This window comes from Lycorma delicatula, chromosome 4, assembly GCF_047948215.1.
Source record: "Lycorma delicatula isolate Av1 chromosome 4, ASM4794821v1, whole genome shotgun sequence".
NCBI lineage: Eukaryota > Metazoa > Arthropoda > Insecta > Hemiptera > Fulgoridae > Lycorma > Lycorma delicatula.
In genome coordinates, this window is record NC_134458.1 from 109,427,126 (window position 1) to 109,453,505 (window position 26,380).

Consider the following 26,380-nt stretch of genomic DNA (forward strand, 5'->3'; position numbering starts at 1 on the left):
TTTATTTATTTATTTATTTTTTTTTTTTAGGTAACTGGACTATGTGTGATTATTGTTGGTACAGCTATAAATTCTCTCTATGCTGAGTATGCTAAATTTTTAGAAAGTCAATTGTTTTTTTCACCTTCAGCTGTTTTAGTTGTTGTTGGTTGCATAATATTTACTATTGCATTTCTGGGTTGTTTTGGTGCACTTCGAGAAAGTACATGCATGGTTACAATGGTAAGTAATGTGATTTTTTTGGTTATATTTTTTCTATATATTAGTCTATTGTGCTTCAAGTAATGTTATAAGCATCAGTTATAACCTAGCTGGTGTCAGTTGACAAAAACCAAACCCTTCTTGTTAACCCACTGGGTTGGTCTAGTGGTGACCGCATCTTCCCAAATCAGCTGATTTGGAAGTCGAGAGTTCCAGTGTTCAAGTTCTAGTAAAGGCAGATTTACTTACTTACTTTTATACGAATTTGAATACCACTATCCACATACTGGTTTTCTTTGGTGGTTGGGTTTCAATTAACCACACATCTCAGGAATGGTCGAACTGAGACTCTGTACAAGACTACACTTTATTTACACTTACTTATCATCCTCTGAAGTAATACCTAAATGGTAATTTCTGGAGCTAAACAGGAAAAAGAAAGAAAGAAAGACCCTTCTTGTTAATTTTTTCTTTTGTGATGGTGGTATTATTAATAGTGAAAGAAAATTATAGTTTTTTTCATTTTTAAAATTGTGTGCATATATGTTTTTCTTTTACTAATAAAACATATTAATTATTTAATCCCATGGTAATCCCTAAGGCCACAATAGTCCACAGACACCTTTTGAATTTCCTTTCAAAAATGTACTTCGGTTTTTAAGCAGCAGCTGGCATATTTTTATCATAGTAAATGGATTGATTTGACCTTGAATGCTTAGAATCATGTGTTAGATTGTTGGATTCTGTTTTTGTGTATAAAAAAAAAATATGGACCTAATACAAATCCACCTTTTTGATCATAGATGTGTAAAATAATAATTTAATTGTGCTTAATGTATTCATTATAAATTGAAATAAAATAGATGTATAGATAATTAAGAAAATAATGCACAAAAAATTATGCGTTATTCAAAAAAAAAAATGTAGCAGAAACACATGCTTTCCTCCTACACCAACAGTTCGATTTCCAGTTAGAGTCTGTCTAACTAAAATTTAAAACAATTCACCCTCAAAATAATCATGAATGAATTTAGCAGTTATCCAGATTAAAAATAACTCAAAAGTGTAAAACATTGATTTAAATATGCCTATAAATCAATAATAATAATTTATTAAGTAATAATAATAGAAAATAATAAACAACTAGTTTTCTTTTTTTTTAATTAAAAATGACTGAATTATTCAGATAATTATAACAAATATGATTTTATTAATCGAGCCGTAAAAAAGTAATCATTCTATAATCATTTTCAAAAATTATAATAATTACTTTGATTGCAATATTTTATTTTGAAGTTTAATCCAGCTTAGAGATAGATTTTTCATTTCTTTTAAATCAGAATTATTGAAAACAAACAATAACAAAGTAAAAGGATAAGCACCAAACAAACGCCTACACAGTAAACAGACATTTCAATTTTTAGATTTAGTGGGAACAATGATTATTTTAAAATGACATGAGTACATAAATTGTCTGGTACTCTTAATTTAATTAAAACCGTTTCTGAATACATAAAATGCCAAAAATTAAAATAATTAAATTAATTAATGCTATTAAGAAAAGTTATTTTTGGCCAAAAGATAGGTTGGAATCATTTCTGTTGGATATAAGACATCGATATATTGCATTTTAATGAGGTTTAGCTGATTTTATTTTAAATAACCACTGTTTCTAAATGTAGCACTAACTTAGTCTCTTTATAGTTCAATAATGATGAGTTAAGTAGTGACTTTATGTTCATATCAACAATAAACTACAATTAGACATGACAATTTGCTATATTATGTCTTAAATTGCCTTTAACAAATGAAATACTCGAAAGTCACTTATTGATATCATTTTTTTGTTGTTTATATAGAAATGAAAGCGCATTCATTTAAATTATTTATGAACTTTTTAAAAAAAATGTTTTTTATATCTTAAGTCTATTAAAATACAACAAATTAAAATTAAATAAGATTTAGTTATTTTAAGGTAGTGTTATTATGCTTTTCTAAAAAGTACTATGATTTTCAGAAAATATAATTTGATTTGCCAACAGAATCAGAAAATATTTTGTTTATACTTGGATATATTCGTGTGTGTGTGACTGATAAAATAATAATCTGTAAAGAAGGAGAAAGCAAATGGATAATTTATGTACAAAAATATTTATATAAATATTATATATTATATATTTATGTACAAAATATATATACCCAGAAAGTAAAAATCAAATTATCAATTTTAATCCTCTTTATTACATAACTGCACAAAATGTAGTGTAATGCATTCAGGGTGTATGGACTCGTATGTATGTTTGTTCCATTGTAGCAGCTCAACCAGTTTAGATGTATGACCCTGTGTTGGAATCCTTATGTTACCGGGATTGACACATTACAAATATATATATATATAAAATGAATCCGTGATGTTTTACACACACACTCTCTCTCACACACACACACACACACATATATATATATATATATATATATATATATATATATATAATATGATTAAATAAATTAAAAAAATTATACCATATACAAAATTGTCACCTACATGCTCTTTAATTATCCTATGTTAAAGAGCAATTTTTGTCAGCAATGTTTTTTTATTTGGCAGTAGTATTTTTTAATTTTTAATATCTATCTCTTATCAACAAGCATTGTTAGATAAAGCTTTATAACATTTATTGCATGTGGTACATGGATATACACTTATGTCTGAATGTGTTTATGTGTAAAGGAAGCACACTTATTTTTATAACAAATAAACACTTCCAGCTTTATGTTCCTGTTAAAATAAAATTTGTTATAAAAAAAAAATTTGTACACAAAAAAAATGTTAATTTGTAACATTGTTCTATTAACAACATAAAATGACTTCCAAGTAAAATTGTAATGTCTCAGCTTTTGTCCAGAAGATAATTGATTCAAATCCCAGTCACACATTTTTAATGTTCTATGAAACTATTATTTCTCTCTATATTCCCAAACACAAGTTTATGTTTTTTTAAGGTTTTTTTAAAGTATTTTATATATATATATATATATATATATATATACTTAATATAATTTTATAATATTATAAATTATTATTTTATTAATGCTATTTGATAATGCAACAACATTGTGTCAACAGAAGTTTACAGAACAGACTATTTTCATGTAGTACAGTACAGTATTAACAAAAATAATGTTGAACTTATGTAAAATGATCTTATTATGGTTTTATTGTCATTTTTAAATAAATTATTGATTTAAAAAAAAAGTATTTTCACATCAATTCCTTTTTTTAATATATATATATATATATATATATATATATATATATATATATATAGGATTAATTAACTACAAAAACTAAAAACTTGTGCATAGTAGTGTGCAATGGAAGTTTTGCAGAATTTGAAAAATTTCATGCTGATCAGAGTTTGAATTTGATACCTTTAGGGTAATAGGCTATCAGTCTGTCAATATTTGTAGTAGAGTGTAATCAAATAATCAAATCAAAAGAAATCATCTATTATCAAAAAAATGTTTTGCCAAACCATTATTACTCTGTTGATGAGTTTTTAAATAATGTTTTTAAACAGTGATTGAATTTTCTGCATCCTTATTTAATTTGGGAGTGTTATTTTAGAAACATTTGAGTGTAAGTATTTATCCTGTTTCAAAGCCCATTGATTAAATCAATAAATTTTCAATTTCTATTTTTAGTTGAGATAATTAATTAATTTCTATCATTTCACTTAAAATTATATCATTTTTACTTCCTTGTACAAAGTAAAGGAATTGTGATCGCAAAAAATTTGAGATTTCAACGAAAATGTTCATTTTGACTAGTTTCAGCGTGACGTCTGTAAGTACATACGTAAGTGAGTATGTATCTCGCATAACTAAAAACGATTAGCCGTAGGATGTTGAAATTTTGGATTTAGGACTGCTGTAACATCTAGTTGTGCACCTCCCCTTTTGATTGCAATCAACTGGACCAAAAGTGTCCAAAAATGCCCAAAATCCCAAAAAAAATGGCTTCTGGGCTTTTTATTCTGCAGCAATAAGCCCTCATTGAGAGCTTTTTAACAATATATTAAAAGTGGTACTTATTTTCATTGGTTCCAGAGTTATAGCCAAATAAAATTTTAATTAATGAAATATTTGGATCTTTCAAGGGGAAGGCACATCGGTTCGAATCTGACTTCATCTCCTTTTTGTTTAACTTTTTTCTTTTGATTTAAATATATTAATTTATTAATAATTATTAACCTCTAACTGTAAAAAAAAAATTTACAATAAATAATAATTCAATAATAACAATTAAAAAAAAATATATGAAAAAATATCAGAAGTTATTAATGAAATAAAATCTTATGTACTTTTTTTTTTAAAAAAGTGTGCGTTTGTAATCTAATAGGCGTACACGAAATTCATGTAGTGTCCACATCAGATTTTTAACTTTTTAACTTTGTTGCACGATTCTTTAGGTCAAAGTTTAATCTAACCTTTGGCTAGATTTTCACTTCTCTTTCATTCAGAATTATTACAAACAAGCAATTACCCAAAATAAATGGATACCAAAGGATAGTAAACAAACGTGTCAATCTTTGATTGGTACTAATCCACAGCCATTGAACTGCGTATAGTAGGTGCAAACTCACTAGGATGTGTTTGAAGTCATAATAAGTTTTGAGATATCAATCTAATGTAGAATGTAATGAGATGAATGATTTTTTTTTATTAAATTTTCACATTAGTGAAAATAAAGATTAAATAAATTGATGAATTATAGAAAAATAACAATTATAAAGGCATTAATTAAAAATATTTCAATACACATACAGTGGGGATTCATAAAATTAAAGTTCATTAAATTCATACTATTTCAAAATGTAACAACTGAATTGCAAAGTTACAATCCAGTAAAATCTTTTAAAAGTAATTAATATAATTTTAAATAAAATAGGCTTATACAGAATATTTTTAAGATAGTTTGATAATTTATCAAAACTAGCAGCAGTAGCAGATTTACAGATAACTAAACAATAAACAATCATTTATTTGGAAGGATAAAGGAAACCATGACAAACCTTGATCAGAGTAGCATCACAAAAAAAAAAAATATTAATAAAAACTATAGCGGGTAAAACTGGATTCGTCATATAGAAATAATAAGTAAAGAGAATTATAATAAGTAAAATATGTAAAAATGATAAAAGTAAAAAATTAAATAACAGTGTGAAACATGTTAATTAACATTTATTAGCACATATTATTTGTACGTGTTAAAAATATAGAATAAAAAAAAAAAAAAACAATATATTACTCTTCTGATGTTGAAAAATTGTAGTTAATTTAATCATTTGTTTACTTTTAAATTAACACTCAAATGATTACAAAAGTAGAGTCTATAGTTATTGATCAGCACATTTCATTACCTTATTTAAAGCATTGAATATTTCTTCTTGTAAAGAAAATTTAAATAAAAATACTGGTTTAGAGTACAAATTATTATTTTTCAGATATATGAATTTATTAATAAATAATTGATAAACAAAAAATAAAAAATAATATCTATGCACTGTATTTTGTTACTAGTTAAATATGTCTGATAACACAATATTTTAAATAATTTTATACATTATTTACTTTGACATTCCCAAAGAATAGATAAAAAGTATACTTCTATGGCCATAATTTCCATAAATATGACAATAATTGATGTTTTTTGTTAAGTTACATAAATTTTTATTTTTTATTTTACTAATTAGCAGAAACAACCTTGTAAAGTGTTATATAAATTTTCCTTAAACAAAAAAACCTTCTCTCACTACTTATATGAACGAATAATTAAATTTTAAACACTGTTTTCTTCATACTTATATTTACTGCATTTAGAAAAAACTTTCATTATCCTTTTCAAATAAATAAAATGAATATTTATAAAATTTTACTGGATAAAACTACAAAATAAGGACCATTAAAATATACAAAAAATATAAAGTTCAATCTAAAGTAACTAACTAAAAATATTCATTAATAACTGATATTACTGGGGAAAAAATTAGGTTAACAGTAAGCCTACTGTTACCTTGTTATTCAATTTTGGGTTCAATTCTTGGTAGGGGTTTTTTATATTATTTATTTTATCTTTGCTAAAATATTGTATAAATACTTGTTAAAAGGTTTAATAGTAGGAGAAATGTTAAATTATACCTGTACAATAAACTAAACCTTCAGTTTTTACTTCATGACATACATTTTCATTTGAATGATATAATTAATACTTATAATTACCTGACTGTGCCTCCATAGAAGCATGTTATTATTACTTAAACAAATAATCAATAGTACATTTAGGATAAAAATATTTATTTTTCAAGCTTCTGTTAACTAAAAAATTCTATATAAAAAGATTCTTCATTAGTGAAAAGCAAAAAGTTAACCTCTCTCTTAAAATGTTCAGTTAAATCTTTAAAAAAACCATCCAGTATTATGGCCATAGCAAATTTTATAAAATTTATTTTCTTTTTTTATGAATCTCCTATTTGATTAATTATGAGAAAAAATTAAATAATAAAATAATTTGTAAACACCAAATATTAATTGTACTACATGCTTAGGCACTACTACCCAAATGAGCCGAAACACCATTCAGTACTGCTTTTTGGGAGAAATAAAAAATTATCCTTTCAAATAAAATTTAGCTTAAAGCCAATAAAAAATATAAATTATAAAAATCAGACTACATGAAAATGGTCCTTGCTTTAGGATAGCTACGGGCAAAAGATACCAGTTGAGTTGCTAAAATCTAATTCATGAAAAAAATTTGAACATTTGACATGAAAAAGATAAGTTTTGTTTCTTAAAAATGTAAACATCAAAATGAATGTACATTTTTCAAAACATTGTCATGTAGCTAGCTGCCTGTGGCTTTGGACCGTATTATTGCAGTCTGGTACAATACAAAATCAAATGTTCCAGTATGGAAAATGTGTGAGTGCCCCTAGGCTCTACCATATAGATCCATTAATTGAAAAATATGTGGCTCCACTATATAGATCAAATTATGTAAGAATAAATTGAAGGTATGTTTAAGTTACCATTACATGCTGCTGTTAACCCAGTGGAAGAGACCCTTTATTGTTATGGTTCTGACCAATTTTACCTCACTCATTTGAATTTTACTGTATTATGAATGAATAGAAAGTAATTTTGTAAGAACAAAGGTAAAGAACCTTCAATAAATATGTATTAGAGAAATATTATTCCAGGCTTTAAGAACCCTGTTATTTTTTTTCATTATTTTCTTCAATTTATATTCTAAAAGATAAAAAAAAATAAAAAACATTCATTTTAGAATATATATTTTTTCATCAAAAAAGGAAGGGTGTAATTCCTTGAAAACAATTAATAGTGTATTCTATTAAACGTTTCAAGGTAGATTAAATCAAAGATTCAATTAAAGAATTCTTAAAGATTTAAGATTTGCAGTACAAATTTGATAAAAAGTAGCGTATTAATTGAATAAATACAAAACACAGATTAAATATACTAACTAGGAGACCCACATAATAAGTGGTTCTCCAAGTTAGTATATTTAATTACTTTAAAACAAGCACCATTAACAGGAGTTCCATATGGAAGCATATTCCAGGTACTTAAAAAGCGAGTCATAATTATTGTTTTTTTCTCATCCATGATATATGACCACCAATGTAGAATATTTAAAACTACTTAATTTAAATGTCAGGAAAAGATTTTTGAAAGTGTATGTTTGGAGTGTCGCTTTATATGGAAGTGAAACTTGGACAATCGGAGAATCTGAGAAGAAAAGATTAGAAGCTTTTGAAATGTGGTGCTATAGGAGAATGTTAAAAATCAGATGGGTGGATAAAGTGACAAATGAAGAGGTATTGCGGCAAATAGATGAAGAAAGAAGCATTTGGAAAAATATAGTTAAAAGAAGAGACAGACTTATAGGCCACATACTAAGGCATCCTGGAATAGTCGCTTTAATATTGGAAGGACAGGTAGAAGGGAAAAATTGTGTAGGCAGGCCACATTTGGAATATGTAAAACAAATTGTTAGGGATGTAGGATGTAGAGGGTATACTGAAATGAAACAACTAGCAATCTTGGAGAGCTGCATCAAACCAGTCAAATGACTGAAGACAAAAAAAAAAAAAATGACAAACCAAATTCATAAAATACAGTATTTATATAATACTTGTCATAATGCTTTCATTCACTCTTGCAACCATTTTCAGTGATTAGTGCTGCTGTGCCATAGTAGCCGCTACTATTATTGGTGTTAGTTGTTTTTTTTTTGGTTGGGCAGATGCAAGTTTAGAGTTTTGTTATATTCATCTAGTTTAGTTACATGTTTTTTGTTTTAATGTATATCTATTTAATATATATATATATATATATATATATATATATATATATATATATCTTTTTTTTTGTATATCAATTATTTTCATAATGTCTGAATGTAATAAAATGTGATTCTTTTTTTATATGTGTAGAATGTTAAAGTTGTTAATATTGCTTGATTTGTGATTTGTCTATAAAATGGTTAACAAATGTTAACGCTTTATTTTTATGAAAGGCTTTTAAATGTTCATTATATCTTTGTTTATGACTGCATCCTGTTTGACCGATATAAAATATTATGCAGTCAGAACAATTCAGTTTATTTTATTCCAGAAGCACTTGGTTAGTTTTATTGATAGTTTTCTTTGTGTAATGTTTTGTTTTGTATATCGATTTGAGTACCATAATAAATCAAGATTTTTTTTAAATGTACCTCCTATTTACTCTACATCCTTTTTTATTTATGTTAGTGTGAAGTATTTTGTGTTTTTTTTTTTTATGTAGTAAGAGGTTATGTAGAGAGACACTTTATTTTCAATTAGTGGGATCTAAATATGTAGTTTTGTTTTACCTAATTGTTTATATTTCCAATGAAATTTGTGACAAAACTGTGTCCAAATGAGTTCATGAATTTAAGTTAGTTTGAAAGAGTGTCATCTTACAAACATCAGATCTACCAGTGCGCCCGTAATGAGTATGTTCATGCCATCAAGGAAGCCAGACTCAAGTTATGCCATGACTCCATGCGCAATTTGCAGTGCAACCCCTGGCAGCTTGCAAAATCATGTTACCGGCCAAACCCATCACACGTCCTGTCCAGTGCTCGATGCGAGTTTGGTGGTGACGACCACACTTTAACATCTGATAGATGTAGACCGAGTAGTTTCTCAAACAGCACTGATAAAGGCACCGGGAATTGACCAACTTGACCTGGATATATTTTATGATCTACTGTCTGTCATAAGAGAGCCGCTTGGCAGGCTATTCTTGGGGTGCCTAAGCTGTACTAAGTACCTAGGTGTTTTGTTTGATAAGAAGTTGCTGTTTAGCAACCACACATTAAGAGCAAGTAGCAGTGGATGCCGTCTCAGTGATGCACAAACTTAGGAGAATTGCTTGGAAAGACTATGGGTTGCCAGCCTGTCAAATGTAGATGATGTACAGAGGTATATTCGAAAGCACGACCTCTTATGCGGCGCCCGTTTGGGCGCATAGCTTGGATATGAATAGAGCACTTGTTCAAAATTTAAGGAGTGCCCAGCGCACAGCCTTAATTATATGCACTGGTGTTTTTAAAACAACCTCCTACGAGGCTACCACCTTATTGGGAAAGGCTCTCCCAATCGATTTAGTAGTGAAAGGCAGCCATGTAAAGATTGCGAAGAGGCCAGGAGGCCAAGGTATTTGGGATGCAGTTTTGAGCCGGGCCAGTACCGGAGTGGAATGATGATCAGAATGCACTGGATCTAAATTTCGTTCAGTTGCCCATCTCCCGCCTGTGGAAGAGGCTATAGAACCTTGCGATGGAAGCATGGCAGCTGGAATGGGACACCATGACTAAGGGAAGATCCTTATATAAGTTTATACAGGATGTGGGGGGATGGTACGCCTCGAGCTTGTTTTTAAGGGCAATGAGTGCCCAGGTGCTCACCAACCACGCTAACTTGAACCAATATCTGTTTCGGTTCCACCTGGCAGCTGATGAGTTGTGCATCTGCAGGGAGGTTCAGTCAAATGAACGCCTGATGTTTGACTGCCCTGCTCTTGGGGGGCCTAGAGACCGAGCCGCCCAGGAACTTAAAGGTCAAGGGGAAAACTGGCCACTCATGAATGGTGAGTCAATGTAGCGAGTGCCACATTATTAGACCATGTGGGAGTTTGTGATGCGGTTGCTTTGTTCAACCGATATTTGTAGTTTACTTAAGGAAAAGACTCTTACTGCATTGTTGTGGGAAGCTAACCCAGAGTATGTCTGATCACCAGGCAATTATTATCGCTCCAAGTGCTATAAAATGTTGGACAGGTACTTGCTGGCATTCAGCGACCTAGGCGCTAGGCAGCGAATTGCTGCCTAGACGAAATAAATTTTATTATGGATGTCATATATATTTTTAGTAGTTGAAAAAAGTGCACCTACCCATTTTAGCAAATATATGACAAGTGAGTGGTTGGGACATGTAAGCCAGTGGTGTATGGCACCGCGCTTAGTCCGCTCATGTTGTTAGGTAAGTTCTAGGAGCTATGTTAGGATACTGGTCACTAAACTGTTTGAGGCTCAGTTGCCATTTGTGGCACAGACATTCGGTCTTATGCTTTAGGGCAACCGAATGGGGTGGTGGTGGGTGAAATGCCAAGCAAACCAATACTTTGAATAATAATTCCAATGCTGGACAGCAAAATTTACATATATTATTCAAAATTTCAAAATAAAAATATAATTTCAAATAAAATGACAAACAATTAAAAGAATATGTTTTAGTATGATATATATACGAGTAGAATTTAATACCAACTGGATATGCAGATTACTGTGAAAACAAGTTATTGAAAATTAATATGGTAAGTTCAACTTATTTAATTACTGTGTTTTGGTGGTTTATATTTCAAATAATATTAAATTTTATTAACACAGTGGTTAATATGTTGATGAATTATTTGAATACTCAAAAAATTATATATATATATATATATATATATATATATATATATAAAATTTGAAATACAAATCCTCAAAACTTATTTTAAATAACTATTCAGTTAATAGATATGAATAGACTCATTAATACTAATGAATAAACAAAAACTATCCATCTAAAGCAGTAGTTTCACATATAAATTGATTTACATACAACAATTAACAGACTTAACATAATGAAATTAGTAAAATCTGACAAATCTGCAGCTGTTAGTGAAATGAAAACTATGAAGATTATGAACATTTTTTAAACCAAATATCAATCTCTATAATATGAAATTTACTATATTTAAAGAAAAATTAAAAAACGTAATGTAGACGACAGTCATAAGACTGTACTATAGAATACTGTACTCAAGAATAAGACAGTATCCTCTCCAGTACAGGAAAAAGTTTGTATCCTCTAAGGACATGAAATAGTTTGACCATTTGTAAATATAATGATCAATAAATATATTGGCAGATGGATTATATCCATTTATAATTTGTGAGTATACCACGGTTAGATTTTAGAAAATTATTGTTGAAATATACTACTAAATATATTTTAAATTAAACTAAATGTACTCTATACTACTTAGACTACTGAGACTAATATGAATATTAAATTTGTTTTTCAGTTTTCAACATTGCTTGCTTTTATCTTTGTAATTGAACTTGCAGTTGGATTATCAGGTTATTTTATGCAAGATGAAGTGAAAGAAATTCTTGTTAGTTCAATTAATGAAACAATGCATGAGTATAGAAATGATCCAGTTGCCCAAAAAACTATTGATAGTTTACAGCAGGAGGTAAGAAAACGTTTTCTTTACATATTACAATGCATATGAGTTTATTACACCAAAAAAAATTCATGTCAGAACCAACACTGAATGATGTATAATCTTTATTTTAAATAAAGAAGCTAATAAGTTAGATGAAAAGTTAATGCTTTTGCTTAACTCACTTTGGGAAGAAAATGGTTGAGGTAAAATGAATTATTTATGATAAGTGTTCATATACTAAATTTTTAAATGTATTATCTTTCAGATGTATTAATATTTTTACACCAACTTGACCTGCCCATTTAGGCAAGTTGTCAGGAAGAAACAATGAAATTACATAAATTGAGTACTTTTGAGACAAATAGAATCAAATTAAAATGTAATGAAAATGTTTTACCTATTTAAAAACTAATTCAACTATATTCTAGTAGCTTCTCTCTTTTTCTGTTTAGCCTCCAGAACTACCGTAAGGTATTACTCCAGAGGATGAATGAGGGTGATATATGAATGTTAATGAAGTGTAGTCTTATACAGTTTCAGATTGACCATTGCTGAGATGTATGGTTAATTGAAACCCAACCACCAAAGAACACCGGTATTCACGACCTGGTATTCAAATCTATATAAAAGTAACTGTCTTTACTAAGATTTGAACCTTAGAACTTTTGACTTCAAATTAGCTGATTTTTTATTGCTTTTTTTTTAGTGTTTTTATTGCATTGTTCTTCTTTTTCAAATTAGGAAAATATTTATAACATTTCTTCAAGTAAAAAAAAATCAAGTAGCAACAACCACAAAAACAATGCCAATCATGAATGGATGCTACTGTGTGCCACCAAAAATGTTTTGACTTCACTTTAATTGGATTCTTCATAAAAAAAATTAAATATTACCATTATTTCATGAAGATCAACAAATTTAGTTCTTCAGTGTAATGCAAGATATATTTTTATAATTTTCCCTTGCCAATCTTCACTCACAAGAAAATTATTTGAAATTAAGACACCTTATTTTGAAAGCTTACAACAGTTCTTTTTTTAAATCACTAATCAGGGTTTATGCCTTAGTATATAGACTATTATAAACCCCCGGAATAGTCGAGTGTTTAAACTCATCATCGCAAAATCAGCTGATTTTCAAGTCCTTGTAAAGGCAGTTGCTTTTACATGGATTTGAATGCTAGATTGTGGATACTTTGGTGGTTGGATTTCAATTAACCACACTTCTCAGGAATGGTTGACCTGAGTCTGTTCCAGACTACATATTTATCGGTACAGTTACACTTACATCAGCATCTATGTCAGGTCTGGCAAGATGGAATAGTAATTGCCAGCTTGCCTATACAAACACCCATTTCCAGCAGTAGGTGAAAAACTGGTTGGAGAAAAGAAACATATAAATAATTCGATCTGTACCTATAAAGCAACTGACTGACTGACTGATTCATCAATGCTCAGCAAAAACTTCTGTAGATAAATTGATGAAAATTTCTGTACACATACTTTTTACAGTGTAAGTGCATACTAAGAAAAGATTTTTTGAAATTTGGAGTTTAAAGGGTTAAAATGTAGTAACAACGAAATTTCCTATTTGTTTAATTTCTCGGTAACAAATGTAGATATCAACTTGATTTTTAATGTGTGTAATTTTCATATAACTATCTAAATACCAATTTTCTAGATTTTTCGAAATTCGACCTTGCAAAGGGTGAAGAAAGGGAAAAAAGTTTGAACAATGATTGCAAATTTTCCCCATTTCCAACTATACTACATGAGATATTCACTAGACTGCGGCTTGCAAATACTCTTCAGATAAATATACATTTTGTTTTTTAAATTTATATTTTTTGTAAGAGGCGAGACGTTGTACGGCGCAGCGAGTCAACCAACACAGTCATTGTTACTGTATGTGCGACCTGACTGACTGCACCTGCCTCTGGTTACTTGATTAAAAAACATAAAATAAAAGTAATTAAAAATAAAAAAGTGAAATGAAATACGTTCACTCCTAGTCGTGTTTGTAGTGTAACGCTAAGTTTACTGGGGAAAAAATATTTTACCCATACAAAGTACGGGAAAGCAATTATAAATAATATTTTTAAAATGGATGCCGACTGTTTTGAAGCCCACATTCTTAGACCATTCAAAGTTTGAGGTCCTGTACTGACCAGGCTGTTGCTCAAAAAAAATTATTACAATACAGTGATATATTTTTTATAAATTGATGGGCTTTAATTTTTATTTATCATTATTATTCTCACAAGCAGGAGTTTACAGAACACAGAGGGGTCCAAGGGATAGAGCCCTCTGGCTAGACGGGAAGGGCGAGCGGAGCGAGCCATAACTAGCTAAATGTCTATCCCCTGATCGCGACGGTAAACACAATTAACCATATAGCGCCGGTGAAGCCGTGACGGGGATGCTAGAAGTGCATAAAATTTAATTAATTAATTTACTCAAAATTTTGCATAGAATATGTTAATGGAAAATTGTTACTTCATACAATTATACACACTACAGTTAATTCCTGCACCAAAGTGCGGGAAAGAGTTATGTCACATGTGGTGGAGAATTGGGAGGAATTGTCAACTATGACGGAAGATAACTGGGGTCATAACTATACGAGCTGCGATGAATATTTCGTTCAAATGTCCAAAGGTTAAATTTATGGGGGAGTGTGTGAGCTGGTAGATTATTTCTATTTGTATTCCAGGTTTACCGCAATGGTGAACTTTATACTACTTTCGGTAACGACGTTCATCCTATGCTAACGATGCGATCTCTAGTGATTTATCCTCTGTTCATTTTTAGGCATACGAACCCTTATCATTAACTGACCATCAATATTTAACAGCGATATCTGTTACCAAGGCAACATCAAGAAAACGACGAGCGAGATACATAGATGCTACGCGAAGAAGCAGCATGTTCATTCGAGCATCACAAAATTAACTGCCAATGGAGGTTATAAGGAAATCCTGAAATAAAAATATCCTAACAGCCGTTCTCAGTGTTGCATTCTAAATTGGTCCTTATCTGGACCACATATATATTTAAGTATTGCGCAACAATTCGTTGTTTATCGTATATTTCTTCTATAATTTTAATAAAATTTTTTATTTATCGTTTTATCAGCATTTAATGAAAATGTAAAAACAATATTCTTGATTAAATAATTTTTATTTATAAATAAATAAATAAGCTTGCTTTTAAAAAAATATTGCGGGTGAAGCCGCGAGAGAGAACGGTAGTATATCTATATACATAAAATAACACGTCGAGAGTGATTCATAATCAAAACCTAGCATAAACTACTGAAGATAAGTTGATGCAAATTTGTATGCACGTTCTTCTTACGGTGTAAGTGCACACTAAGAAAGGATTTTTTGAAATTCTGAATTTAAAGAGTTAAAATGGGGTAACATTAAATTTTACTATTTTTATTTTTTTTTCAATTTCTATGTAACAAATGAATACATCAGCTTGATTATTGTATGTATAATCGTGTGATTATTTAAAAACCAGATTCTAGATTTTTTGAAATTCGACCTTGAAAGTGATGAAAGGTAAAAAAATTTCGAACAGTAATTGCAAATTTTCGCCATTTCCGACTATACTGAACGAGATATACATTCGATTTAGGCTTGTAAATACTCTTCAGATAACCTATTTATTCAAGCAAGAAAAATGTTTAAAAATCATTTTTAATGGGTCATACGTAATATTTATTACCTAATGTTAGTAATAAATAACATTTAACATGTTAGTAGTATTTATTCAGACTAATGTTTGTTTGATATTCATAAGGCATATATTAGCAAATTAAAGAGAGTAGTTCATGATCGTGCATTTCGATTAAATGCTGCCTTACCTTCTGTTAGAGTATAAAAATTATTTTTATGGACAGCAACTTATTATTTTGAGTTTTCATCAAAGATTTGTGTTTTATTTAACAATAAACTAATGACAATATTTATAAATTATTCTTTGTTTAAAAAAGTATTGGTTTTTGTCATAAAGATTTCTAGTGTGTCTCTATGAGCGCGCGTGGGCGCGCGCGATTATTAATATAATAATAAGTAGCTCTTATTTCCTGAACAGAAAGTAATGGTTTAAGTCTCAGATGCTTTAATGACATGTTTATGTTATACTTCCATAAATGGTACAGAGACGTAGGTGTATTTCTTGCTAATTACATTATCTTTTTGGAATAATATCATTCTTTTAATTTTATAATTATTACAGGTGATGTAAATATTAATTTTTGGGTAAAAAAAAAATGGTAAAGTTTGTGAAATTTTATGTGTTAATAAAAATTTTCCTTGTAAATTTATCAAACAGAGTGTTGACAGAAATTGCAACACACATTCAACCCCGTAGGGGGATGACACCCACCTTGTCACGTTACCGGTCGCCACACCACCCCTTCCGTTCCAAGCTCTGAGGGGCTTTACCAGAGGTCGTCTTTAGATCCTCTAGCTGATTACATCTCACAGTCATCAGCCAGGCCTCGGTCGGGATGCCACCGATGTAAATGCCTCGGCAGACATTTGCATCAGTAAAATAGAAATCAAATTTCGCCTTCATATAGGCCTCAAACGGACATCTTCACATCCAACCTAACATGATTCACTTAAACTAACTGACCGAAACCGCGGACCCCACGCCTAGAAAAGATTTGACAACACCGTTCGTGACTTTGATTGCCTCAGAGAACGAACGAATTTAAAGTTAAATCAGTGTTACATTCATACCAATCAAAATTATGTTTTACGAAACATAGAAATTCAGACCTACACCCAAAGAAGACGACCAGTTTAGCTCTCCGCGCAGGAGCCGGGGACAACCCCCCCCCCCCCCCAACAATAATGGTGTCTCACGTGGCATTACAAAGTCACGATCAGGACCGCCACCGGCGGAGGGAAGCCACATCCCCGATAGCATGGTAAACGACCACCGGCAGCGCGGCCACCCCTACCAGCGGGAGCCCCAAATCGAATCACAAACAATACCAATATAACCGTGGCACGATGCCAATGCGCTTGCCTCCAACCAATCCAGTGCCTAAGCCGGAACCCTAGCTACCCGGGATCCTACTACGATCGAGTACCTCGATTAAACTCCCTCTGCAGACCAACACACACCGCAATGGCGCGGAGAAACCAGCCACTATTGACCATTCCTCGCGGATCATCCAGTTGATACGGAGATCCAGAAAAGAATGAATTCTCTCAAGTTCCCTAATAGCTCGTGAACGTTCGATCTCGTATCGGGGATAGACGTAGAGGACATGGTCCACTGTCTCGTAATCCGGGCTTTACTCAAATCCATCAAACTAAACCTAGCCAAACTCGCCCGAAAGACACCATGCCCGGAGAGAAACTGTGTGATATACCGATTAGGGGAGACCCATATAATCGCAACTAAATTAGACACTATAGGAAATATACCATGCGTGTAGCGACCTGTGGAGGATTCGTCTCACCTGACCTGCCAAGACGCAAGGCCCCGATATTTATCTCCTGCTTTTGTTCTGACGGAAACAGGTTATCTACCTTGGAAATGTAACGTTCCTTACACTCATTAGCCATGATATCTATTGGTTTGACCCCGGTTATAACACAGACTGCCTCCCACGAGACTGTTCTATAACCACCTATAACAGCCAGCAAAACGAGTCGCTGGGTCCGCAGTAAAATGTCCGCGCAATACCTAAAAGCCATGCGGTGAGCCCAGACAGGCGCAGCATACAGCATAATAGCTTCGCTGACACCTTTGTAAAGGACACGCATGGTACGGTAATTCAACCTCCAATCGGGATGAATGAACCTACGGATTCCATAAAAAGCATCAGCGGCCTTTTTTGCTACATAGTGTAGATGTTCCTTGAACCGAAAATTCTCTTTTCATTTAAGGAACATCATTGTGGTTTTCTCCGGGCTGAAAATCATCTTATGTTGGAGACTCCACAATCGGAGTGTCTCACAAGCACGAGCAGCTCGGAAATCTACCTCGTTACGCGAATCCCCTTCAATCGATAGCAGCGCGTCGTCAGCATAAGCGATGACACGACAACCACATGGCAACCTTAAACGCAACATCGAATCGAATTCTATGATCCAAAGAAGGGGACTCAAAACACTGCCCTGGGGGCATCCTTTAGTTAAGGTCTTACGAACCTCCGAGCCGCCATCACGCAGGGAAACGGTCCAATGGCTGAAATAACTTGAGAGCACTTCTAGTTCATTTCGTGTACACTTACGCTTCTGCATCTGAACCAGGGTAGAGGGCCACCATAAGTTATTAAATGCTTCGGATATGTTCAGAAAAATCCCTAATACATATTTACATGGACTAGAGGAAGCTATATCCATCACCTTTATTATGGCATCTTCATTACTCTTGCCCGGTCGGAAACCATACTGATTGTCCATTAACAAATGATCAGTGGCCAATCTAACATTAATACGCAAATATAGGACCTTCTCAAAAAGCTTGCCAATCACAAGTAAGAGCGTTAGTGGACGGTAAGAAGAACTAACAGTAGGATCTTTGTCGCCACCTTTGAACAACAACACCTAATCTCCACGCTTCCAACATAAAAAAATTTTCAAAGTAACAATTAGAAAATGTGATGTAAAATCAACTATGACAAAGGTCTTCGGTTTGGATCGTTGTTTCCGTAAAATTAACCTTTTTAATCTTATTCATATTTGATTCGGTTGATTGAATAACAATTGTTTTTTTTTTATTTTAAGAGTATTCTTTATCCTTTCCCGCAAAATATCAGTTGTCAGTTCCCGTTAGATTGTTTTCTTTTGTTTAAAATTTTACTAACCCCTGGATGAGAGATAAAAATATTAGCGATCACTTATTATTATAAATAATTTCTGGTACTGTAGAATCAAGATTGAAAATTAAAGATACATTAATCTCTATTGTCAACACAGCGATGATAGATTTGAGTATCTGGGGAAATAACAAACGGTCTTAAAGTAGAGTTCATTATCGATTAAGAGAAAAAAATAAAAATAAAAACACGTAAATTGTAAAGTACTCAAAGCCAGATTCGTTTATTTAAAAGTTACAAACATTAAATATGTATAACCAGACAAAATACCGTGAATTGTTTTTGTTCTGAGTAAGATAGTGAACTGAATTCCTTAATCCTTTACAAACTGATAGTTTCACAACATGTGAAAGGTTTCAGAGAATATTATCCTGAAACCTCAAGTGTACAAATTAAAGATAAAGTGCTTATACCTGAAGCAGGTTTAATAAACTACTTCCGGGAGATATCCCAATTTAAAGAAAGCTGGATAAAATTACACCACATGCTGTCGGAATTCATTATTTTTTAAAGTCCACAAACTCAATCCACTTGTTTCCTATACGATTAATAATCCATATTCTTAAGATTTTATTTGATTATTAAATTGTTGAATATTTTTGTTTGTTGCTAGGTTACAAACCTACATTAAATTTTATAAAATCTGAACTACTTCAATTGACTGGACATTTAGTATGTAGCGGCTAGCTTTTTTATAAATAACTATCCATTTCATGCTTCTTGTTAAAATATATGTGTAGTATATCCGAGATCATTTCTTGTGCACCTCCAGTTCTGTCTTTATTAATAGGCAATACCAGGCTTACCACATCAGAACCTTTAAACATATCTTTATTAGCTTTGAAATAAAGATATGTTTAAAGGTTTAGAAACAGGCTTTTACGAAAGTAAACACTTGTATTATCGATTCCACAGGAAGACGTATATAACTGTGTAATAAATAACTATCCATTTAATGCTACTTGTTAAAATATATGTGTAGTATATCCGAGATCATAATCCTAAAGTATAAAATAAATATTAAATTTTATTACAAAGATTTCTTGTGCACATCCAGTTCTGTCTTTATTAATAGCCAATACCAGGCTTACCACATCAGAACCTTTAAACATATCTTTATTAGCTTTGAAATAAAGATATGTTTAAAGGTTTAGAAACAGGCTTTTACGAAAGTAAAAACTTGTATTATCGATTCCACAGGAAGATGTATATAACTGTGTAATAAATAGCTATCCATTTCATGCTTCTTGTTAAAATATATGTGTAGTATATCCGAGATCATAATCCTAAAGTAAAAAATAAATATTAAATTTTATTACAAAGATTTCTTGTGCACCTCCAGTTCTGTCTTTATTAATAGCCAATACCAGGCTTACCACGTCAGAACCTTTAAACATATCTTTATTAGCTTTGAAATAAAGATATGTTTAAAGGTTTAGAAACAGGCTTTTACGAAAGTAAACACTTGTATTATCGATTCCACAGGAAGACGTATATAACTGTGTAATAAATAACTATCCATTTAATGCTACTTGTTAAAATATATGTGTAGTATATCCGAGATCATAATCCTAAAGTATAAAATAAATATTAAATTTTATTACAAAGATTTCTTGTGCACATCCAGTTCTGTCTTTATTAATAGCCAATACCAGGCTTACCACATCAGAACCTTTAAACATATCTTTATTAGCTTTGAAATAAAGATATGTTTAAAGGTTTAGAAACAGGCTTTTACGAAAGTAAAAACTTGTATTATCGATTCCACAGGAAGATGTATATAACTGTGTAATAAATAGCTATCCATTTCATGCTTCTTGTTAAAATATATGTGTAGTATATCCGAGATCATAATCCTAAAGTAAAAAATAAATATTAAATTTTATTACAAAGATTTCTTGTGCACCTCCAGTTCTGTCTTTATTAATAGCCAATACCAGGCTTACCACGTCAGAACCTTTAAACATATCTTTATTAGCTTTGAAATAAAGATATGTTTAAAGGTTTAGAAACAGGCTTTTACGAAAGTAAAAACTTGTATTATCGATTCCACAGAAAGACGTATATAACTGTGTAATAAATAACTATCCACAGCAGTCGTTTCACAGACTGCTTCATCGCTGTCAGATTCCGAGACAACCAACCAGATATACGTTCTCGGCCAGTTCCTCTAGGAATGGCGGTTTCAGACGCCGCCACTACCGCAGAGGTGAAATTTTCTGCCAGGATATTTAATGGCAGTCCGTCAAGGTCTCGAGAAAAAATCTCCAGTCTGGACTCCAACAAAGCAAACTTATAAAATTTATCCCTGTGACCATATCTGCAGCACTTGAAACATCTTTGGACATCCACGTACTCTTTCAATCGGCAGGACCCTAAATCGATAAATAGTCTGCCCGCAGACGTAAATTTTTGAAAGAGACCAGAACCTACCTCGAAAATTCCGTGATATTTCTTGGTATCACGCCTACCCGTTTTAAAGACCAACCTGCAATCCTACTGGAAGGCGGCTCATCCAAATCAGTGTTCTGCTCCCTAACGAGGGACAAGACATCTTCGTCGGTCAGATTACGGTCAATATCATAGATTATAATACGGGGCTTACGCGTTCTTTTCGGGTCTATTTTCACATTCAATCGCTTAACCGCCGCAGAATCTCTAATTGTCTGAATAGTCTCCGTATCATCCGCTACCACAACTAATCCCTTGCCAGTCTCTAATGTTCCTAATTTTAATACCTTTCCGGTCATCCCGAAGGGCAACCTGGAGGTCTTTCTTTAGCTGACTGCTGGACTCAGTCGAGCCCTCCGCCCTATTAACAAACGCAAAAGGTTTCTTAGAGGACTGCCTGGTCCCATGTCTGCCCAGGGGCAGACATGGAACCACCTCAGCATACCTACGCGGTTGCAGCGGAGCCGGAGCCGGTTTCTCAGCTACAGTTACTTCTTGAGGCCGTGAGGCAAGATTTTCGAACCCCTCGACGAAAGCTGTGAAAGCCGCTCGGAAGAATTCTAGTCGGAGCAATAATCTCATCTGGGTAGCAGCACTAGTACACTTGGGGTTTGCTAAATAGGAAGACAAGCCACCCAGTTCTGCCAAAACATCACGGGCCAAAGGAGCAGAACTGCCAGGCCTGCCCCTGACTTGCAAAAACTCTTCAATAAGTGGGTTCATACCCTCCCGGGTGGTCACCCCTGTATCACTGAACTATCGTTATCAGGACCAGGGTTCGAGGAGGTCGAAGGATAAGGCTCTGACCCCCTCCTCCGGCTAGGCTTCTTATCTGCCTCACTATCTGTCATCATGGTTGGAGTTGCCCTGACCTAACAGTATACGAACAAAATGCTCGCTGTATTCCTTCTACTAAGATGTTGGGCACAAACCCGCAAGCATGACGACTAACCGCAGTGAGCCACGGGCAGCTGGAGACCTTCTGTATTCTCCTGTCACTCTCTGCACCTCTTCGCTGCTACTGGATCAAATGTGTGAAATCAAAGATCAATACACAGTTACAGATTACGGCCCCCGCTCTAAAAGAGCACGAGCAGGAATAAGGGTAAGTTCCCCTTTGCTTGTAACAGGGACTTGCGACCAGAAGTTGTTGCCACTCTTTTTGCCGTGATGAGGCGGGTGCTCGAACAATTCCTGCGCCAAAATCTCTGAATTCTCCTGAAAAGGAGTATGACTCGTCTTAACAATAAGGGCGAAAACAAATAATCTTCAGATAAAAATTTAGAATGTAATTAATATATTTTATTTTATTTATTTTTCTGGGTGATTAATTCGCCATATAAGCATTGAATGCACCAGGGTTACTTATTTTGTCCGTTCGGTCACGAAATTAAAACTACAGTGAAAATAAAAACTTTTTTATTTGTAAGAAGTACTTACATAGTGACGCTATTTCTCTACATAGTCGCCACTCCGATTTAGACATTTGTCGTAGCGTGGTACCAAATTTCCAATACCCTCGTCATAGAACGGAGCCACCTGTGTTTTCAGCCATGTTTCTACGCTGGTCTGCAGTTCGATATCTTTGCCAAAATGTTGTTCTCCTAGCCAGCGTTTCATGTGAGCAAAGAGGGGAAAATCGGATGGAGCCAAGTCCGGGCTGTATGGTGGGTGATCAAACACTTCCCAACGAAAACGCTGCAGGAGCTTCTTTGTTACAGCTGCAGTGTGCGGCCGAGCATTTTCATGGAGATAGACAATGCCTGATGACAACATTCCTCTCCGCTTATTACGAATTGCCATTCGTAGACGTTAAAGAGTCACGCAGTACGAGGCTGCAGTGATGGTCGTGCCACGTTCCATGAATTCCACCAAGAGAACTCCATTCCGGACCCAGAACACAATAGCCATTCACTTTCTGTTGGAAAAGGTTCGCTTGAACTTCTTTGGTTTACTGGGAGAATGAGAATGCATCCACTGTTTGGATTGTTCTTTTGTTTCTTCAGTTTCGAAATGGACCCATGTCTCGTCCCCTGTAACAATTTTGTTCAAAAAATCTTCTCCTTCATTGTGGTAGCGCTGGAGAAACGTTAGGGAGGCGTCCATTCTCATTGTTTTGTGATGGTCGGACAGCATCTTGGGATCCCACCTCGCACAGAGTTTGCGGTACTGAAGCCTCTTACTCACAATGGTGGAGAGAGCTGACCTTGAAATTTCAGGAAACTAATCAATACAGAAATTGTGAACCGAAAATTTTCTCGAATTGCCCCATCCACTCGCTCAACGAGATCATCGGTTGACACTCGCTTCCTTGCCTGATCGCCTGCATCAAGAACATCTGTACGTCCTGCTTTAAAGTTCCTGCTCCATTGTTGCACTTTGCTGTCACTCAGCGGGAGATGCTATTGTTGCAGACACGTTTACGTGCTAACTGCGTGTTCAGAACTAAACGAAGTGACGCGGCGTGATTGAAGGCCATACTAAAGACGCTGTGCAACACATGCGGAAAGGTTCATCCAATTTTTGCGCGGGTTTTTATTTCGCGACCGATAGGACCTTGAGAAAAAATAACCCTCGTACATACTAGAGACAATGGAATAATTGAAACTTAAATCACAGAATGGTCTATGATTAAAGCGGCTTGTCTATTTCTAGAAAGAATGCTAAGTCCAATGAATCATTGTTATAAAAAAAAAGAAGCCGCACATTAAAAAATGAAGTTCTTTTTATCTGTGTGTGTAAGATCTAGTTATGTTATAATGATATTGACAATAAATAATTTAAGTCTACATTTATAAATAATCTTTTTGTTTATATTATGAAAGCAAAAATTACCGTAAACTATAATTTAGGAAAAAATTGGGGTTAGATTCTGAACCATGGATATTGGCTGGATTGTATTGCAATAAATAAAATTGTTTGTAAAACTTAAAACAGTACTACATGCAGTACCACAGAGGTTGGTCTCCATTATAACTATTATTAAGTTTAAACTGGGCTAAAATAAATAGTTTAATATTTGATAATTATTTTAGAGTAAGCCAATAAATAATATAATATTGATCACAATTTTAATAATTCTTTTTCACAGTTACATTGTTGTGGTATTCAATCACCAGAAGACTGGGAAGGTATTTTATCTCCACCAAGTATAATAAAGTTAGAATTGCCTATGTCATGTTGTGAAAGATTTGATGCCAACAAACATTGTGAAGCAGTTCAAGAAATTGGATGTTTACCGCAGCTTAAATACTTTTTAAAAGAAAGTAGTATTTTGTTAGCTGGTACTGCTATTACTATTGCTACAATTCAGGTAATTATACAAAATTAATAAAAAAGGACATTTCTTTATAACTGTCATCAGCACAATTAACTGAGAATCATTTATTTTCATTCAGTTGTAAGTTTTTTCGATTAATGTTATAAACCACTGTGTTTTGTTCACTTAACATGAAACCCAGTGCTTTTGTCATCTTTCTTCATCTTCTTTTCCCTCTCTTTGGAAATAAAAAAAACATTTGGAGTTTTTTTTGGGGGCATATAATGCTATGTTCTGATTTTTGTTCTTGGTATTATTGCATTCTTTTCAAACTTCACATATGTTTTTCAGTTAATTAGATAAACAACTTTGTTTTTACAGTTGAAGCATTAAAAATCTGACATTACATTTTCTAGTATATTGTAAAAAGTAGGATTTTGTGAAGAGACATCCTATTTTCTACACATAGTTATTAATTTATTTTTTGGGTGATTAATTCATCATATAGGCTTGAAGCTTGTACATGGGAATATAGAATGGAAATTTTTTAACATATGAAAAATGCCATGCCTGACTAGGATTTAAACCTGGAAACTCTAAGTGAAAGGCCAAGATGCTGCAGCTGCACTACAGAGATTGGCAGTTACAATGTAATTTTTAATTTTGACCAAATAAATACCATTCTATACTCTATTGTAATAGAGTATACTCTAATACATATAATATACATGTAATAAATATACTCTATTACAAATGGAATGTTGTTAAATTACACTAACTGCACAAACTGGATTGAAAGTAAGATTTTGTTTCATCCTGATGCATTTTTTATATTGACTGTGCATAGTTGAATAAAAAAAATAAAAAAAAGGTTTTATTTATGTTTATATTTGCTTAACCTTCATGATGTCAATAATTTATAATGTATAATTCCAATTCAAATAACATCATTTTTATTATTCATTTAAATTTTTATAATTTTGTCCCGATTTTCATTTAAATGCTGATCTAAGTATTCTAATTTACATTTTCTTTGTATGTCCCAAGCAGCCAAGTCTTCCTTCTCTTAATTATTCCAACAACCGTAAATGTTAATTTCCTTGGAGAAAATGTATTATTCTAGCCCTCTTTCTTCTCACATTATTTGCAACACCTTCATCTCTGTTGCTGAATTTGTCTTTCGAATTGTTTATTTATTTTCCAGACTTCCACCCCTTAAATGTTAAGATCAGTTTTAAGTTTTAGAGTTTACTGGCACTCATATCAGTAATTTATATATATAATTACAATTCAAATAACATTATGATTATTTATTATATTATCTAATCTTCCTTTCACATTTACACCCAAATATATGTATATAAACGTAAATCACTAGCCTACTTATTTTAATCTCATCCTTTTATTTTTATATTCCATTCATGTACTCTTTCAAGGTTTGGCTTTTAATCCATATTACTTACTGTTACTCTAGACAGAGGCAGTTTTGTCTAGAAATTTTTCTTTGTTGTACTGGAACTTATAACATCATCGATGTTATTTTTTTAACTATTAATAATAAATAACTTTTTAAATCTAAAATTTTTTTTTAATTTCTACAAAACAGCACAGATGAGAAACACTCCCTTAATTAGAGGGATTATTTTAACATTCTATATTTCAAATATGAGTTTATTCCTTTAGATTATCATCATTCATTGTTTTTGTTTTATTCACACTTAGTCCTTAGAAGTCAAGGCATTCTGACTCCACATATTTTTTGAGAAATTTTTAATTATATTTTTAAAAACCTGTAAT

At 32.4% G+C, this 26,380-nt stretch overlaps 1 protein-coding gene across 1 annotated transcript in view; it reads left to right on the forward strand.

Moving 5' to 3' along the window:
* Window positions 1-26,380, forward strand: part of LOC142323739 (CD63 antigen-like) — a 39,810-nt gene that overhangs the window by 9,908 nt on the left and 3,522 nt on the right. The window contains exons 2-4 of the mRNA XM_075363901.1: window positions 31-222; window positions 11,881-12,051; window positions 24,416-24,637. Coding sequence (XP_075220016.1) covers window positions 31-222; window positions 11,881-12,051; window positions 24,416-24,637 — 585 coding nt within the window. The remainder of the gene's footprint in view (window positions 1-30; window positions 223-11,880; window positions 12,052-24,415; window positions 24,638-26,380) is intronic.